Raw genomic sequence first — 18,937 nt, 5'->3', positions numbered from 1 at the left:
GGTGGTTATTTGAGCCACTGCCACAAATACCAGCCCTTCATCAGGGCCCAGACCCTTGGAAGTGGAAGTTTCTCCAGATGCCACAAAGCCAAGAAAGAGATGGGTCCGGCCTGAGTCATTACGATTACTTGAGGCCGGAGACTGTGCAGCGGGGGTGTCCGTATTGTTTAGGGACCAGATCGAAATTTCTTGAATTGAGCCCGAAGCAATGAGCAATGTGAGTTTTTCTCTGGTTCTCAGTTTCCCAGGCTGCTGAAGGCAGGCAATGGGCCCGTGGGCAAGAAGGATAAGTAACATTTGAGCACTCACTGGGCAATGCAGCCATTACACACTGCTCTGCTTTAATCTCGCCAGCGCTGGGGGGAAGGGGCCCCCATCCTCGCAGATGTCCAAATGGAGGCTTAGAGAGGTGATCTGCCTGAAGTCAAGCCCCACAGCCAGTAAATGGCAGAACCGCCTCGTAAAGCAGGTCGGGAAAAAATCAGGATTCGTGTGTGGCGTGAGCACCCCACCCCCCAGTCTTTCTTCTTTCCACAAAAGAAACGGGACAAGTGCTGGAACAGGCAACATTCAACTTTAATGAGGTCAGGAAGGGGTGCGGGAGGCTGGCTGCACTACCTCTCCTGAGCGGTCTCCCCTGTGGGAAGCCTCCCAGGCCAGCTTGCTCAGGTGAGAGGGGTCAGGAGAGTCACAGGGTTGGGGAAGCCTGGCAAGCCCCAGGCCTTGTCTTTACCCAGCGTCTCACCTCTGATCTCAAGAGCAGGGGCACCTTGACTTTTTGTAAGGCCCTTGGGCTAATAATGGGTTTCCCTTCCGAGAGGTGTCAGCAGCAAACCTCCCCTCCCCCACCCCCCGAGACTATATAAGGGACTATACTCTGGTCAGCAAAGCCGACAATAGTTTTACTCATGGGCCCTCACAGGAGAGCTTCCCTGCCTCCTTGACTGGGGAAATGAGCCCCCGTTAGATGGGCTGCAGAAGAGCCTCTGTCTGGAAGGAGGCCCATGGCGGTGCAATAGTGAGTGTGGGGGGGCACGAGTGTGTGCAAGTGGACGTGCTCCTGGGCGGTGACTCATCAGAGCTGGACCTGCTCATAAGGCCCAATCCAGCTGTCGGCCAGCTCCCGCAGGGTGCTGTACCGCCGTTCAAACTCCTCCTGGCTGCAGTGCTGCAGCAGCTGGCCCACCTCCTCCGTGAGCAGGGCCACCGTCAAGTGCTTATCCAGGGTCTCACTCCACTTGCTGCCCAGGATGTCGTCTAGGCTGGCAGCACAGCCTGCTGTCCACTGGGCTGGCAGCATGTTGGGCTGCAGCACCTGGCGGCGGGCGCTGAGCATGGCGAGGATGTGGCGGCAGGGCAAGCGGAAGGCCTGGTTAAAGTAGCAGCTGCAGCTGGCGGGAGGCTGGGGCTGCACCCTGTGGGTGTCCTCTAGGATCTGTATGTTGACCTTCTCTGAGCCGGAGCCAATGAGGTGCATGGATTTCTGGACCACAGCAAGCTCACCCAGACAAAGCTGGGCTGCTGGGCCCGTGCAGATGGCATTGAGGGAGTGCTGGATGCGCGCTTCTACCAACTGCTCCACTTTGGGGCTTTCAGGGCTGACGTCCGAGGGAGCGTGATTGTTTTGGGAACTCAAGCCCAGGCTGAAACTTGCCTTGTCTCCAGAGTGCTGCTGCATGTATCGAAGCAGAGAGGTCATGCCTTGCTCCACAGATGGGCTGGTGCCAAAGAACTGGCTGAGGACGCGGGTGGTGGCCTCCAGGCCCTGGAAGTAGCGGCTGCTCTCGGCTCGGCTTCTCCAGCGGTGAGCCAGCCAGATCCGGTCGTTGAGCAGCCAGTGTGAGTGGAGCTCGGGCAGCTGGGCCGGGGGGATGCAGTTGCTCAGCAATGTGTACAACTTCCTCAGGTTGCCTGCGGTGGCCGAACACATTGTGCTCTGCAGGGAGGTCAGAAGCACTCTCTCCACAGGCTGCTCAAGGGACAGCTGGTAGAACTTGCCCTGCAGAAACTTACAAATGTGGAAGGCGGACAGCAGGACTTCAGCTGCAGGGAACTCCATGGCTAAGGTGGGGAGGGGGAGGAAGTGGGGGTCCACCAAGATGGTACAGACTCTCTCCCATGCCGGGTTAAACTTTTTGAACACCTGGAACATCTGAGCCAGGCCTTCGGCATCCTCCTTGGCAGGAATGGCAAAGTACACTGTCCTGGCAAGATGCCCCTCCAGCTGTACCCGAGGCCCATCTACCAGGAAGGTGTATAACACCTTGCCTCTTGGGTTGTAGGTCCGGTGGATAAATAAGATTTCAGGGAAATGGGCAAAGATGCCCTGCATAAAGCAGCTCTGATAGTTGAGGGTATCTAACTGGGCAGTCTCGCTAACCTGGTAGAGCAGCAGAGGTGGGCTTGGGTCCTCAACCAGGAGCTCATTCAGCATTGTCAGGGCCATGGGGGAGACGGGCGATGTCTAGATGCTGGGGTCACAACACCTTGTCCGTGAGCCTGCTATGCAGGAGGCACAGTGTCTCAAGCTCCAACTAAGTCGAGGCTTGAGGCTGGACCACAGTTCTCATATCTTGCTCCAAAGATGGGCCTGTGGAGAAGAACACAGGCTTAAGAGAACAGTAGGGGCTCAGTTGTTCAAGTCTCAGTTTAATTCTTCCTTACTATGTATCAGCACTGTCCTGGGGGACTACACAGTAAACAGGGAAACCAAGATGTGGCCGATAAGGTCACAAAGAGCACAAACTGGTGACCAGCGGAGTGTAAGCAGAGAGAGGAATACTTTAGCTAAAGGGTCAGGAGAGCACCCTGGGGGAAGGGAAGGTGCTGTTGGCAAAGCACCCTGGGGGAAAGGAGGGTGCTGTTGGCAAAGCACCCTGGGGGAAAGGAGGGTGCTGTTGACAAAGTACCCTGGGGGAAGGGAGGGTGCTGTTGGCCTCAAGAACTGATAAGAAAGTAATGGAAATTTGGTTCCTGGAAATATAAAGAGGTGTGAAGGTTAAAGTGGCAAAAGTTCTTTTTAAAAAAAATGTACTTCAAATATTTGATTAGCACCTTAGGAGTTACTTCCAGACACCCTGACTTAACTCCAGACACCTTGACTTTCACTCGGTCTTGGTATGTACAAGAGACTACAACCGGTGCAGCTGCCCCTAAGAGCTGTGTGACCCTGGGCAAGTCAGTGACTGTGTGCGTCAAACCCTTCACCCATAAAACGGGCTAACAAATGCTCACAGTTCTGCCTCTCCATAAATTCCTCTATTGCAATACCCTGGTCGAGTGTTTCCTGTATTTGGCCCCAAACTGGGTGACTGTCCCCATTTTACAGATGAGAAACTGAGGCTCAGAAAGGTCAGGTGACTTGCCCACCACTGCTCTCTAAGTAGCTTGGGATCCTGGCCGCCTTCCACAGGACCGGAGGTCCAAAATCCAGGGACAGAGGGGACCCAGCTTCTGACCTCTCACCAGTCACCTGGCTGGGAGGATGTGTGTCTGATATTCCCACGGGAGACCGGCCTGAGCCAGAAGAGAAATCAACCTCCCACCCCTTCGGGAGCTGTCATGGCTGACCACGGTCGTCAGTGGCTTCACACCTCCACCCCTTCGGAAATCACTCACCCACGGCTTGGCTCCGTCGCCATTTCTCCCTATTTGACCCTGCCTCTGCCTCTGACTGACCTCGAGGCTCACCAACCACGGCGTCAGCTTCGCGGTGACTCGAGCCAATGGTCTGAGGAATTCGCATTCGGTCTTTGGAGGCGCCGACCAATCGTAATCCGGCGGCGCGTGGGCGGGCGCTGTTACCAAGGTTACCAGAGGCTCGGCTGGCGGCAGCCAATGAGAGCCTGAGGATACTTGCACCAAAGGCGCTCTGAGCCCTCAAGTTGGAACTCTGGAGCCACCCAGCTGTCCGAGCTGCCGGCTGGAAGCCTGTTACTATGGAAACTCTTTCAGAGGTGGAAAATGAAAATAAACAGCAGGAGTTTTACCGATTTTTCCTCCTTTTCCGGTCAAATTCCAAAACTGAGGGTGGGGCCTGGGAGTGGGAAAGGTCTCTAGGTAGTCATAGCGCATCTTCTGTATTCCTGGTAAACTAAGGCCCAGGTCTCATTAGGGATCAAGTTCCCAACCTTTAGAAGAAATCCATTATCTAATAAGAGAGCTGAACGATGTGCCTGCCGCCGCCCACCCCAACTTCCAGGACTTTATGTAAGAAAGCAGCATGGTACTGTGATCGGTTCAAGGCCATGGTGAACTAGCAAGAACCAGACTGCCATCTTTCCACATCGCTTCCCCTGCAGGTGGCAGCTTGGCAAGTGGGGCTCTGGGTCATTAAGATTACAAGCCAGTGCCACCAAATGCCAGTGCTGATACTTAAAACTGTAATGGAATGTTTCGATAAATCCAGAGGGGAAATTGGGGTTAAAACAGGCCAATGCTAATTTTTGTGGAGGAGAAAACAGGCCAAAGAAATGAGGGACTTGTGTACAGCCCCCAAGCAAGATGCAGACAGCTGCCCACAGGACTCAGTTCCTCCCACCCGCAGGTCTATTTGACCTCCTCCTATTAGAATAAGGGGGCCTGAAACAAACACCGAAAGCTGGCCTGGTAGGAAGAGAGTGAAGTGGTGGGTTGCCAAGTTTTTGAATTTAGGCATGTGTTCTACTCGGCTCCCTCTTAGGGGCCCCCATTAGATTCCTTCTTTGTTGAAGCGGCACATATTTCTCCTACTTGTTTGATTTTGTTAAAAAAACAAATAACCCTTTATTTAATATTAATAAAAAGGTACAAATAACAGATCTTTGTAAAGAGCAGCAACAGTCAAGGATCACCCTCCTTCCCTTTGTCCCTGAAAACAGACCCTTTTACCAAGTCCATTTCGTCTCACCCTATCCCAGTGCAGGGGTTCGTTCTGTGAAGTCAGATCTGATCTCAGAGGTCACGGAAGAGAGCGGGATGACCTTTTAGTATGGAGATAACTTTGGCCTTGAATATGAACCAGGCTCCCAAGGAATGCCAAAGGGAAGGCCGGAAAGGGGTGGATGCCAAGTGCTGTCACACAGCGGGGTTCTTCTTTCTCTCGGGAAAGTAACAGTCCTAGCCCTGCCTGGGAAGACACAGGCTAAAACGCTGATTCCCCGCACATCTGGCCCACTCTGAGCTCTCCGGCTTCCAAGGAGGGTTTGTGGTCCAATATACCAGCACAAGTGCGTCAGTCTCAAATCATGGCCCCAGCAGAAAGCTGTCCCTCCCCTTCTTCCTGCTTTCCCCAGAGGAAAGGGAGGCGACCCACATCCCTGAAGTCCCCTGGCTGCTGAATGGGCTCTGGGGGCTGGCACGGGTCGGCCCAGATGTCCACGATCTTGCGCAGGGTGGAGCAGCGCTCCTCCAGCTCAGGCCCCTCGCTCTGCATCAGCAGGTTTGCCAGCTCCCTGCTTAGGTCCAGAATCATGTCATTTCGTCCTTGCTTCCCAAGCTGGCCTGTGTTTGGCACCACGACAGATTCCCTGAGCTCCCCACTGGGCCCAAGCAGGTGCTGGTACCTCTTCTGCCACCGGCGACACACCATGGCTTCCCCCACAGGCTTTTGGCTGGTGTGCAGCAGGGCCAAAATGTGCCGGCATGGCAGATGGTACCACTGTTGAAAGGAACAGCTGCAGCTGCAGCCGTCTTTGCTGACCTGCTGAGAGTCCTCTAGCAGCTGGATGTCCACAGAAGAGCCGGCCACGTCCACCAGGTGGGTGGAGTTCTGTACCACCTCCCATTCATTGTGGCACAGCTTATAGGCCAGCTCCAAGCCGCTCTTGTGCAAGCTGTCTAGCATGCCACCCTGGGAGGGCGGCACCTGTGGCGGCGGCTGCAAGGGCACCCGTTGTGGGTCTGGCGTGGCCTCTTCCTCGGGGAGGCTGGCGAGGCTTCCTCCGCAGATTCCAAACGCCTTCTTGGACTTCGGTGGCGTGCTTGCCGGCCGGGCTCTCTTCAGCTTGGGAGGAGCTGTGGGCAAGTTCTTCAAGCCTTTGGTGTTAAAGGAGTCGATGTAGTCCACAAAGCGGAGGATGCAGTCCATCAGGGATTGCTGCTCGCGGAAGAGGCTCGACACCTTGCTGGTGACGACGTCCAGGCTGTCCATGTAGGTGTTACAGGCGTGCAGGCCCTTCCTGACGTGCATGTACCACAGCAGTTCACAGGAGAACCAGTGGGCGTGCAGGAACCCGAAGAGGTCCTCATCTAGCAGGGCTCGGGACATCCGACAGAGGTTTTGCAGGTTGCTGTCAGAAGTGACAAACACCGCCTCCCGAAGGGCTTCCTTCATGAGTCTCTTAAAGGGCGGGTCGGCTGAACTCCGATGCAGCTTCTTCTCCAGGAGCCGGGTCGTGTGGTAGATGGAGAGGAGGATGCGGGCGGCAGGGAAGAGCTGCTGCAGGACGGCCCGATGAGGGAAGGAAGGGTCCACAAAGACGACCTTGACCTTGGGCCAATCTGAGTTGAACTCCATGAAAATACTGAGCATCTTGGCCACGGATGTGGCCGTCTCGGCCTTAAGCACAGCAAAGTGGACCACTCGACTCTCCCGTTCTTTGTTCTCCACCAAGAAAGCGTAGAGGATGTGGCCCTGGGTGTTCTCCACTCGGTGCAGCAGGAGATTCTCCGGGAAGCGGACAAACAGGTCACTCATCTTGCTGCTCTGGAAGCTGAGCCGGTCCAGGTCCTGGCTGTTGCCTACACTGAGAGAGGCCATGGAGCCCTCGTCCACCTTAAGGAAGTTCTTCATCACTTTTGCTATCCTGGCCAGGTCGGAAGGGGTGATGCCCTCCTGCTCTGGCTTAGCGGATGCCTGGACCTTATCTAAGCAAAACGGTGGCTCAACTGGGGGCTTCTCAGGTGGGTCAAGGTCTTTCGGGATGGCGGGCTGGGGTTTCTGCAGGCACACTGACTTCTGAGATTTGCCAGTGGGGTTTGCCCCAGAGCCTGCAGTTCTGGAATCAACGTGTACATGCTGGGTGTTGAGTTCACTGACAAACAGTCTATCCAGTTGCTCATTGTACCGCAGGAGCAAGTACGCTGGGCACATGTCTGCCTCTGATGTTCTCTTCCTGTTTGACTGGCTCCGAATACAGACAAATTTCACTTGCACATATCTAGGGAAGGTAGAGGGAACAATGAGAGAGGTGCCGACCCCCCCTTCCTCTTCTAAGGCAAGCGCCTGCAGGGACTTGGAGTGCTTGCTATTTTTCCTGGCGGCCACAATGTAGTGTAGGATGTAGGGAAGGAAGATTTATATTCAGTCTCCAGTCTCCAAAGTCTTCAGAACTTTCTTTAAGACCCCTCCAACTCCAGCTCCATCTCCCCTCATGCTCATCTACGGCACTTCTGAGCCCCAACTCCTTCCCTCCTGGTGCCCACCTGCAGCTGTCAACAACTCAATTCAAGGTGACAGATAAGGGGATATTGACAAGAAGCAAAAAGTACCCAACACTAGAGTCCCCTTTCTTCTGCCTTTGGGGGCCCACTGTGGCCTTCTCCTCCAGACAGCAAAGGAAAACACCCCTCAAAAGTTAGAGGAAGTCTGCAGGGAAGGTGTCTCTGGTATCTCAAAAAAGGAAGATTTCTGCGCATCGTTCAGTTAAAGAAAAAGGTCTAGATCCTAAAAACATGAGAACCCCCTCGCTAAATGATCTTTAGGGTCCCTGCTAGCTTTCTCATTCTAGGCTGAAAGTAATGATTCAAGGAAGGGCAATTTAGAGATACCTGCTCATTTTTCTCTCCCTTTCCCTTGTCAGCCCAGTGTGCAGGCCCAAATCAGGTGCTACCTTCTCCAGGAAGCCTCCCATGTCCTCAAGCCGCAGGGGTTGCTCCTTTCTTTGAATTTTAGCACCAATTTAAAAGACTTAGGGGTGTCTGGGTGGCAGTACACCCAGATGTTAAAAAGTGGGGATGCTGAGGGGTGACCGCCTGAACTGAGTGCAGGCGCACCACTCAGAGGCTGTGCTTTACGTAAGTCACTTCGCCTCTGCACGCAGCTTCCTCCTCATAAAATGACACTACTGACTTTATCAGGGCTGTTGGGGGATTAAATGAAGCACATGCAGAATATTTAGCCCAGAGCTGGTTCAGTCTTGTTGACATTAAATAAGTCAGTGGGGGCCTCCCTGGAGGTGCAAGGGGTTAAAGCGCAGCACTACAAAGCTCTCCCCAGCCACTGCAGCATGAGTTTGATCCCCGCCCGGAGGTGACCCACATGGCACAGCAGACCTCTCTGGACCCGCCCGCTGCTCCCCTCAGCAGTGTATTTTATTCCATCTGCCTGTTCTGCTTCCCTTTCTGTCTCTGGTGAAATCTTCTCACCTCTACTCTCCCCCTCCACCACACCTCTGGCCTGTACCCCAGTTCTTGTATTCATAAAAAAAAAAAAAAAAAAAAAAAAAAAAAAGCCAGGGACTGCTACTGCAGAGGCTCTATATGGGGACATTCTCCTGCGCGTTGAGTCAGTGTCTTTCCAGCTGGATGCGGCTGTCTTCAGGTGGCAGGGCTGGGTTCTTCCTCACTGTAGTCCAAGCACCTAACACAATGCTATTCCTTCAGCAGATGTTTATCAAAGACACTAGAAGAATGACTTCCGGTGAGCAGGTCACAGCCCAGCCCCTTCAGGGAGTATCCAGCCCAAAGACCAGGAGAGGGGAAAATGTCAGCCCTTGGTGTGACATGACACAGCTTGGGTATCTCCCCAGCCGTCTTCCAAACACTAACCAGCTGGTCCTGTCTGCCCACCTGTGGGGCAAGCTGAGAGAAACAGGATCTGTCGAGGCTGCAACAACAGGGTGGAGGGGCCCGGCCCGAAGAGGCCTCTACCTGCTGTGTGTGCAATGCCATCTCTACTAGCGCAGGATCAGGAAGGCACTGCGGAGGCCCGGCGATATAGGCCAAGGCCCGCAATGGGTGGCTGGTGTAGCCTCCGTCTCTCTCAACAGCCTTTCCCACCCACTCAGCATCATTTTTTCAGTCTGCTCTAGAAAGGAAAACCACCTACACCTTCCTGTCACCGTGCTGTGCCTACTTCTATGCCTCCGCTCATGTCTGGAAGGCCCTTCCCAGCTGTCCTCATCAAAATTCTCACTCGCCCTTCAGGACTATGTGCATGGCGACCCTGGGGAAGCCTGAGATCTGGTCCTACCCTTGCTAGCTCAGAGTCACGGCACAGCTTTTGCTCATGGAGGACTGTGACCTTGAGTGCGCAGGGTCAAGCTGTCACATGGCCATCAAGCTTGGCCAAAGGAAGGCATGGAGAGTGCCGCGCACAGCAGCTCTCTCTTCCTCTCCTGGTTCCGTGAATGACTGCACCTCCAAGGGGGACATTCTGGCCATTCCGTACTGCTGCCTCTCCATGCCTGTATCCCAATGTGCTAAAAGTCTCTCGATGTCGTCGCCGCTACCACGTTTTAAAGATTGTTACATGCCAGGCTGTATTAAGCCCCTCCTATGCATCACTTTATGCTAGGAAAATAGTTCTACCATCAGCTGCATTTTACAAGAGGGGGAAACAGGTTTACAGGTTTACAGAGGTTCTCAAGGATGAGAATCTGGGACTTAATCCTCCAGTGAAAACTGCAGTATCTAGGATTTGAGCTAAGCCTGCTTGGCTTCCATCTGTGTAGTTAACCATTATGCTCCTGTAAAACATCTCTCCCTTGAATTCTCATTTTGACCCTCCTCAGTCTGACCTTTGTCACTCTGTTCAGGTTCAATAACACCCTTCAAGGCCTCTAAACACATTGCGCTGGATGACATCTCAAACTTAATAGGTGGGAGGTTGGAGCCTGTTATTTTTCCCCTCCCCCTCTAATTTACTTTATTGAGACATAGCTTACATACTGTGAAGTACACAGATCTTTTGTAAGAATTCTTTGAGCGCTGTTTGTTTTTTTTTTAAATCTGTATTTATTTCTGTCTCTTGGAAACACATACACGCCCTTCAAGAGCGGGATCTGGTTTTATACTTTTTCTGAATCTCCCTTTGGCTTTTATCTCAGAGTGTTCAACCAGGGCCTGCAGGAGGGGAGTCAGGCGATCGTGTTTTCTCCCCAGTGGCTCGGCAACGTCGGATGGCCTCTCTGGACCCCCTTACCAGCATACCCAGCGTCTGGCGCTGGAGCCAGCACCTGCCAGGTGCTCTCTGCACATGGCCTGAATGAACGCTGCGTGTCTGTGTGGCGCTGACAGCTCTGCCCGGCACGGGGGCAGCCCACCAGGAGACCAGACGACTGGCAGGCGACTTGGCTGACCTGCACTGGTACTCACTGTGGCTTTGGACAAGTCCTTTGATTTCCAACATTTACTAAGTCCTATACAAGCCAAACGCTACACTGGTTGTTCAGAGAGGCTGCAGAGACAAATTGGGCCGTCTCTACTATCAAATCTAGTGAGCAGAGCGTTTATTACATAGACGGCCAGTGAAGCCGACACTCAGTGAGTGGTTAAATAGAGACAAACTTGTAACGGGATAAAGAGTGGCTCTGTGGGGCCTGGTACAAATTAATTAAGGTTTTTGACTAGTTTTTTATATGATGAGTCTGGCTGTGTATGAATTGCACCTTACACAATAAATAGAATTTTTATAGGTAGAGTGAAGCAACTTTAGATAATTATGATGAGTTAGGAACAAACTCCAGAAAGTGGGAGTTTAAGTTCCAGCTCTATCACTTAGTAGCAGTGTGAACCTGGACAAGTTACACTTCCTCGAAACTTCCTTTTCATGTCTGTACATAAGGAAGTAAGAGTACAGGTCTAAGAATAACTAATACTGGGCCCTCCCTGGGGGCGCAACAGGTTAAAGCACAACACTATAAAGCTCTCTGTAGCCACTGCGGCAGGAGTTCGATCCCTGGCCAGAGAGCTGACCCACATGGAGCGGCAGACCTCTCCTGTCTTGCCCAGAGCTCCCTTCAGCAGTGAATTTCAGTACATCTGCCTGTGCTTCTCCCTCTTCTGTCTCCGGTGAATCCTCTCTGCACCTCTGGCCTGTACCCTAGTTCTTGTGTGCATAAATAAATAAAGCTTTCAAAAATCAGTACCACTAAAAGCAAATTCATAAATTCATTGAAAAGGCTGTGGCAGGTCTGCTGATTGCCAAACCAACATCCTGCAGCCTCCTTCTTCCTTGCTAGACGAGGCCAATTTTCTGCAGGCTGCCACTCCTCCCCACACAGCTGAATTTCCAGCCCAGTCTAAGCCAATTTCGGTAATCTCCTTAGCCAGTTCTGGATAGGAAACCTGCAGCAAACTAGAGAAGGCTTTCTAGTAGAAGGGCATCTACTAGATGTGATCCCCACATTTATGCCAAGTGGGAGCCACTCTTACGGCAGAGCAGAGACCTGAGAACGGCAGAGTGGGAAGATGAAAATCTAAATCTCCTGGGCAACAGAAACAATCATCCTCCCAAAAGGATCACTTCTGGGAATCTAAGTAATAGGGCATCTGAGTCAGGGTTTTTAGTTCATTTGAGCTGAAAATACCCTTAGAAACAAGACTGATAGTAAACAGTGGGTAAAAGAGTTAAGTGTAGGCCCTCCCTGGTGGAGCACCAGGTTAAAGCACAGCACTAAGAAGCTCTCCGCAGCCACAGCAGCAGTGAGTCCACTCCAAAGCCAGGGAGTGACCCACACGGCGCCGCAGACATCTCTCCTGCCCGCTGCTCCCCTTAGCAGTGTATTTCAGTCCATCTGCCTGTTCTGCTCCCCACTCTGTCTCTGGTGAATCCTCTCAACCCCTGCAACTCTGGCCTGCACCCCAGTTCCTGTATGCATAAATAAATCTTTAAAAAAAGTTAAGTGTAACTTAACCCTAAAACATGATATTATACTGTTACTGTTATACTTAGCAAAATGTGGGCTGCAATGGCAGCCATGTACTGATTCCTAGAGTAACCCAAGGACCTAAAGCATCATGTTGCTTTTTCCTGACATGATATTACCATCACTGTGACACTCCACTTCCTGTCTTACTATTGCAATATGTAAAGTCAGTTTTACTAAAAGATTCCTGGGCTTTCCAAGTTTCCCAAGGACCTAATTTAACTTCTTACTATACAAATCCTTTGTTGTCAACTTGCATTCCTACCATCACCCATTCTGATTTCCTCATTCCATCTGTCACCTGGTGTCAGGTTGAGGGCGATGGACAGGGTCCTCTATTCATGACTTTCAGGAACTTCACCAAGCCCTGCATTCTTGGGAGATGTGTGATGGCACTGTCCATCAGTTTTATTTGCATTGTATTATCCCGATGCTTGCCACAGCTACTCATTAGCCAGAAACTGACTGCCAAATCTGATGATGGGGCTGGTAAGGATAAGCAGGAAGGGATGATGAAACGGTGACTAATTTTTAAAGTGGCTAGTTTATTAGCAAGATTTTTGTGTTATGACTTTTGCTTTCCTAAGTACTCTTGTGACTATGGATACATGGAAAACGAAAACTCACATAACAAGGGCCTACTTCAAAGGTGTAATGAGGATAAATAAGACAACGCCTGTGAAGTTCTTTAGCAGGGTGTCTGGAATGTGTTTCCAAAAAGTGTTCAAGGAAGGTGGCTGCTAGTTGAACAGCAATGGAGAGACATAAGAATACGTCACAAATTGCTTGGAGAATGTCAATCCCCAAAAAAGCCTAACAGAGTCTCTCCCTGGTGGCACAACAGGTTAAACTGCTAAATTAGCTGCAGCTGCTTCAGCATGAGTTCAATCCCCGGCCAGCGAGTGACCCACATGGCGCAACAGACCTCTCCTGTCCTGCCCACTGCTTCCCTCAGCAGTATATTTCTGTCAATCTGCCTATTCTGCTCCCCACTCTTTTCTCTGGTGAATCCTCTCACCACCCCTACTCCTCTGGCCTGTACCCCAGTTCTGTATGCACAAATAAATTTTTGGTGAAAAAAAGCCTAAAAGAAAGAAAAATTCAGCAGCCATATAAAAACAGAAGAAGAGAAGCTCAGCATAAAACCACAGCTTCTCTCCCTGGATTGGGACTTTGACCATTTTCTCTGTGCAGAGCCAACATACAATAAGCAACCCAAGAGAACCTGTCACAATGTCCCAACAAGCAGTTGACCCCTTTCTGCTCAAGTCTAGCTGCTTATAAGATGCTCAGTTCACTATCCTAGTTGAGGGTGGAGATCACAACTTACTCATCTTTGTACCCAGCTCAATGCTGGGGGGTAAATATTTAACTTCTTACTAGAAGTTTGTTGAGTGAATAAATGAACAAGTGGATCAAAAAACCTCTATAACCCAGTGTGTGACCTTCAGGCTGTCACCCCTGGGTGCTTCCTTACTGATGGGGACACGTTCTGAGAAATGCATCGTTCAGCAACTGATGCTCATGTGAGCATCAGAGCATACAGTCCGCAAACCTAGACTGTACCGTCTACAACGCACCTAGGTTACATGGAGCAGCTGCTGGGACCACTGTCCTGCACGTGGTTGTCACTGATGAAACCGTCATGAGCTTGCTTGAGCGACGTTCGAGAAACCTTACCCTGCTCCAACTTGCCCCGCATTTCTGCCACTTCCTCTTTTTCTTGGCTGTAACTGCACCGGATTCAGACTTCCCTGACTCACATCAGGTGATTGTGTGGCTGAGGATGCATTTCGTTCTCGGCTCTCTTATTATCTTTGCCAAGTCTTGACTCTCTTAGTCCCTGCTGGTGGTAACTTTTACTATCTTCTACCCTCAAGCAGTTGAAACTTGGAAAACAGATTTCAAAGAGCAAGAAACTCAGAACCTTAACGTAAAACAAAGAGTAGAAACTATTAGTCTTCTCTCAACATTGAACCTTTCCTGGCTCTATTTTCCCATCTGCCTAATAATAACAGTGATTAATACTGGCTCTCTCTGGTGGCACAACGAGTTAAAGAGCAGCACTATGAAGCTATCCAAAGCCACAGGAGTATAAGATCGATCCCTGACCAGAGAGGTGACCCACATGGTGCAGCAGACCTCTCCTGACCCGCGCGCTGCTCCCCTCCCCTCAGCAGTGTATTTCTGGTACATCTGCCTGTTCTGCTCCCACCCTGTCTCTGGAGAATCCTCTCACCCACGCACCTCTGGCCTGTACACCAGCTCTTGTATAAATAAGTACATCTTTAAAAAAAAAACAAAAACAGTGGGTAATATTTATGGATTATTCTATGTACTAGAGAATAGAACATTCTCAGCAGTTCTTGTCTTTTAAGACTGCTTGCCTGGGCCTATGCAGGTGTCTCTCTTTCCTTTCCTCAATAAACTTGCTGTGTGCTGATTACTAGGGAAAAAGGAAATATACTGTTTTCTATTTGTCAGTACTAACTCATTTCATGGAAGACCAAAACCTGCCTCTGACGAGGTCATTCAGAACATCAAGCCCAACAAGGAAGGTGAGTGTGCTTGTGGGAACCATCTCTGCAAAATGTCAGGTGGCTGCTTTCTAGGACCTTACTGGTCTCAAGGGTCAAGCTGCACACCCTCACCCCCTCTCCCACACACAGACGAAGGCTCCCAGTCACACCCCACCCAGCACCCTAGGCTTTCTCTGGGGCTCGTCTATTTTAAAGAAAAAATTAACGATGCCTATGGTTGCAGTTTAATGCTCATCTCCCTAGCTAGAGGGGAGGCTCCACGAGGCTGGGGACCCAAGTGACCTCTCCACACTGTATTTCTAGACATCGTGGAGTTTTCAGTAAACAGTGACTAGTAGCTACCCCGTAAAATGGAATCGGTGATGGGGGAAAATCTCTAAAATTCACTGAAAACTGAGAAAGCCGCGGGAGACGTGCGCACGCAGTGTGCAGTCTGGTGCAACGAGAAGTTCACAGGTGGGTACAAGGGCACTTGTTCAGGCTTTTCGGGTGTCTGGAACTGACCAGTGGATGCCTCTGTGGCAACACACTGGAACCGACACTGACCTTTAGGCCCCTGTATAGAGTTTGAAGCTAAATGTTCAATAAATGGCTACATTAACCACTCAAAAACAACTTTGTCTCTAAAACTGATTCACCTCCAAAAACACAAGTACAGGAGACCAGCACCAGCCCGACCAGCACCAGCCCGGCTCTGGCCCCTGCAGTCGCTCCCACTGCTGCAGCATCAGCCTTCCCTGCAGCTCAGCAGGCCTTCGCGACGCCTTTTAAGCACGTCACGTGCACACCTGCACTGACACCACTTCGCCCTTCAGGACGGCGGTCCTTCTGTGGCAGGCAGGATGGTGCCCCTACACGTCCACTTCCTCACTTCCTAACACCCAGAACCTGGAAATGTTGGGTGACATGGCAAGGGAAATTAAGATTGCAGGTGGGATGAAGGTTGCCAAGTAGCTGATTTTTTTTTTAAAGATTTATTTATTTATTCATATAGAACTGGGGTACAGGCCAGAGATGTGGAGGGTGAGAGGATTCACCAGAGACAGAGTGGGGTGCAGAACAGGCAGATGGACGAAGTACACTGCTGAGGGGAGCAGCGGGCGGGTCAGGAAAGGTCTGCCACACCATGTGGATCTCCTCCGGGGCAGACGGGAATCGAACTCATGCAGAAGTGGCTCAAGCTTCTCAGTGAAGTGCTTTAGCCCGCTGCGCCACCAGGGAGGGCCCAAGTAGCTGATTTTTTAGAGGGAAAATTTCTGAGATTATCGGGGTAGGCCAAATGTAACCCCAGGTCCTTAAAAATGAAAGAGGGAGGCAGAAGGGGGCCGAGGAAGGAGATGGGATCACAGCAGCATCACCACGTGCTATTAGGGTTCAACCAGTCATCGCTGGCTCTAAAGATGGCAGGGGACCATGAGGCCGCAAGTGAGGGCGCTGGACAAGAAACAGATTCTGCTCTAAGCAGCCCACAAAGAGATGCAGCCCTGCCCGCACAGCGATCTGGACCCAGCAAAGCCTGATGGCTATCCTACTGAATTGTGAGAGAGTAACCACGGTGTTTAAACCACTACATTTGCAATCATTTGTTAGCACAGCAAATAAAGACGAATAACCTCCTGACAGCTCCCAGAGGGGACACAGTGCTTTCTTCCCTTTTCTCTTTCTTCTCCAGTTCATCAGGATTTTTCCCTGAGTTCCTGTGGTCACTTGAGCACTCACTCACTCAACAACTACTGCCCTCTATGGGTCAAGCTCCTCAGCAGAACTCTGGGGATGGGTTACCTAAAGGGTGTTTACTTAGGTGCCAGCGGCGGCGAAGTGTCTGAACTTGCTCTTACACGTACTAAGCACTGAGATAAACACAAAACCCAAAAAAAAAAAAAAAGTAAACTAGAATCCTTTCCTGGAAGAGCTCAGAGAGCTCACTGAAAACCAGGGAACTTTCTGCATGCTGTATTCCAGAGCACCAAGGGGCAAAGAGCTGTAACAGGTGCTGGCAGACCAGAGAGTATCTCACCTCACCTGCAGGGAGTTAAGGACTTGGGAAGTAAGGTACGCCCTGAAGGAAGAGTAACAGCTTCTCCACAAATGGTCCAAAAAGACCTCTGGTTGCCCAAGAATATTTAATATTTACAAATATATAGCTTTTATGGGGGCCCACAATTAATATATAATGTTAATTCTTATATATTATTGCTTAGATTGGATCTATATAATAGATTTCTTTGAATATTAAAACTGAATTTAAGCAAAAAATGTTAATACAACAGAGATGAAAAAAGGTACAGAATGAAGAATAATGTAAAAAAAAGCAACTAAATACAAAAAAAGTGTTAAATTGTAGCACAGAATATTTAGTACTAAGATGATAGTAGACAAGATGACTGGACACTTGAGGAGAATCGAGCTAAGGTAAGCAGGTGGGCGACTCCTCTATCCTGCAGACATACGTGGGAAGAGCAAGGGCTGTGGGCGTGGGAAGGGCTGGGCTTGAGGTCAGCCTGATGGAGAGGTGCGGGTCAGATGGATGCAGAGCCAGGTGATGGTCCTGGACGGCGCGGGAAGGGCCACGGGAAGCTATTGACCTAGACGGTCAGCAGCTACAGAGCACAGCCCTTCTGTGCTATCCTCGCTGGTGAGATAGACACCACAGGCACAGGCCAAAAACCCGAATACCTCACAATAATAGCTAAGGACCCTCCAGGTAGACTGTAAGTGATCTCACTGCCAGACGTGGCACCACATGGTACTTCTTGAACACACCACCTCCCTTCACACGTCTACACTTTTGCCCCACAGCTCCTTCTGCACATCTCTTTCTGGTCAAATTCTCAAACTCCCCCAAGCAACTCAGTAGTTAACCAGTGAAGTCCTCCTCTAGCCCTCACGGCCAGGAGAGGCCACAGCTTCTGTTGGGAAGTCTTTCCCCAGTCCTCAGGCACTTGTCACCTCTGCAGCTTTTAAGCATTTATCACACACTCGTGAGCTTACCTGGGTCCAATTCTATCCCATCTTAAGCAGCTTCAGGGCAGATCTGGTTACTACCTGTACCTAGCATAGCACTGGACTTCAGTTTGTATGGAAAACACATACATAGTCTGGAGCCCAGATGGGGAATCCTGGCCATGTGTTTCACCCAGAGGTCTCAAAAGCATATACTCTGAGGCTTGGAGCTGGCCCACATAATGTGTGATCAAATCTGAAATGATTTTCAATATCACATAAGGCCTGGATTTCCATTAGCTCTTGCCCCAAATTCTGACAACTCTTGATCTTCATTTTCACATGGCAGCCATCAACCGGACTAATTAGCTAGGACCGATCTCCATTTCGCTCAGCTTACATTTCTGCTGTTCCTAGCACAAAGACCTGGAGAGGGTTATTTCATCATTCTTTTTCTTTTAGTAAAAGTTAAACTTCTCATCCAGCGTGGTATTTGCGTTTTCAACCCTTATTTTAGCTTCTAAGATGATTTTGGTTTTTTTTCATTGCCAACTGGGAAAAATAACACTTATCTATAATTCTCAATGCAGCCCTGCAGGTGAAGCATGCAGAGAATAGAGAAGGCTGCCTGGGGTGTGGAAAGTCTTTGAAAAAAATGGTGGCTTATCTCAGGAGCTCAAGAACCATTTGCAAAACGAATAAATGAATGAATGAACACCCACTGACTTGTCATTGAGCAAGGGCTTTTCCCCTAAACGGGTTTTGCTGTTTTTTTAATCATTTGTGAAGGTTCTATTTTGTGTCTGGGATACTGCAGATGCTCAAAGAAGAAAGAAAAGGGGACAAATTGTAGTCACCATGAATTCTAGAAAAGCTGAGAATGAAGGAGTGAGTGACGGTGAAGTGGGTGTTCCAAAAGCCATGCCGTGGAGGTTTTGCTCGTTTTTCACTAGCCCACAGCTGGTGCCCAATGAGTGCCTGTTGAATGCCAGAGAGGCCAGGGCCCAACTGCTCTCCCGCCTCCTCCAGGCCGCCCTCTTGGGGACCGCCGGTCCCCTGCCCACCCTGCAGCCCCGCCCCTGCCCCGCCCTTACAGGATGTCCTCGCGGATGGAGGTGCCGTGGTTGAGGTTGTGGAAGCGGACGGAGACGCAGTCCCTGAGAATGAAGGAGCACCTGTTCTCCTTTTTGTAGGCGCTGAAGCACTCCTTGAAGTCCTCGTAGGTCTTGAAGCAGCTGCCCAGCTCCATGACCGCCCCCAGAAAAACCCCACACTCTGAGGGGCGACAGGCTGGTGTGGGCGCCTGGACGGTGGCCCCAATGGGCCGGCCCGTTACGGAGCTCTGGAGGAGCCCCAGGCCCGAGGCGCTTAAGAGGGGCTGGGGGCTCCTTTGCTATCTGACAGAGGGGAAATGACTCTCAGCCCTTATTATTCTGCCCCGGGCTCCGCCCCTCTCGGTCATATCCAATAACACACGAGATTCTCAGACTGTCACTTATTTGCTCCAATCGCTAGAGAAAAGTAGCGTAATCCCGAAGACTGACAGGAGAGCTGACCAATCGTAACCGTCACCACGCTTTTCCCGGGACGCAGAGGACTTCCGGC

The 18,937-nt window shown here is 50.8% G+C and overlaps 2 protein-coding genes across 3 annotated transcripts; both read right to left on the bottom strand.

Annotated features, from left to right (window-relative positions):
* Positions 1-561: 561 nt before the first annotated feature.
* ZSWIM1 (zinc finger, SWIM-type containing 1) lies at positions 562-18,504 on the bottom strand. Of its 2 annotated transcripts, none has more exons than XM_012728432.1 (2): positions 18,427-18,504; positions 562-2,590 (listed from the first exon to the last, which is right to left on the bottom strand). In XM_012728432.1, exon 2 carries the CDS (start codon positions 2,444-2,446, stop codon positions 1,076-1,078), a length of 1,371 nt encoding a protein of 456 aa, XP_012583886.1. In that variant the 5' UTR covers positions 2,447-2,590; positions 18,427-18,504; the 3' UTR covers positions 562-1,075. The 2 variants fall into 2 exon arrangements, with proteins under 2 accessions (XP_012583886.1, XP_012583887.1); XM_012728433.1 differs by lacking the exon at positions 18,427-18,504 and adding an exon at positions 3,619-3,833.
* ZSWIM3 (zinc finger, SWIM-type containing 3) lies at positions 4,774-18,714 on the bottom strand. The gene is made up of 2 exons (XM_004687037.2): positions 18,427-18,714; positions 4,774-7,139 (listed from the first exon to the last, which is right to left on the bottom strand). The coding sequence occupies exons 1-2, from the start codon at positions 18,579-18,581 to the stop codon at positions 5,219-5,221; spliced, it is 2,076 nt and encodes a 691-aa protein (XP_004687094.1). The 5' UTR covers positions 18,582-18,714; the 3' UTR covers positions 4,774-5,218.
* Positions 18,715-18,937: the final 223 nt, after the last annotated feature.

The sequence above is a fragment of the Condylura cristata genome, unplaced genomic scaffold (assembly GCF_000260355.1).
Source record: "Condylura cristata isolate star-nosed mole 26May11 unplaced genomic scaffold, ConCri1.0 scaffold00022, whole genome shotgun sequence".
Taxonomy (NCBI): domain Eukaryota; kingdom Metazoa; phylum Chordata; class Mammalia; order Eulipotyphla; family Talpidae; genus Condylura; species Condylura cristata.
This window is presented reverse-complemented; position numbering and strand designations above follow the sequence as displayed.

Bases quoted from the DNA above. Each gene is read 5' to 3' on its own strand.
- ZSWIM1 (XM_012728432.1), bottom strand. From the start codon at position 2,446: ATGGCCCTGACAATGCTGAATGAGCTCCTGGTTGAGGACCCAAGCCCA.
- ZSWIM3 (XM_004687037.2), bottom strand. From the start codon at position 18,581: ATGGAGCTGGGCAGCTGCTTCAAGACCTACGAGGACTTCAAGGAGTGC. The intron at 7,140-18,426 runs GTAAGGGCGGGG...TACCTTCCCTAG, and splicing joins TCCATCCGCGAGGACATCCT to ATATGTGCAAGTGAAATTTG.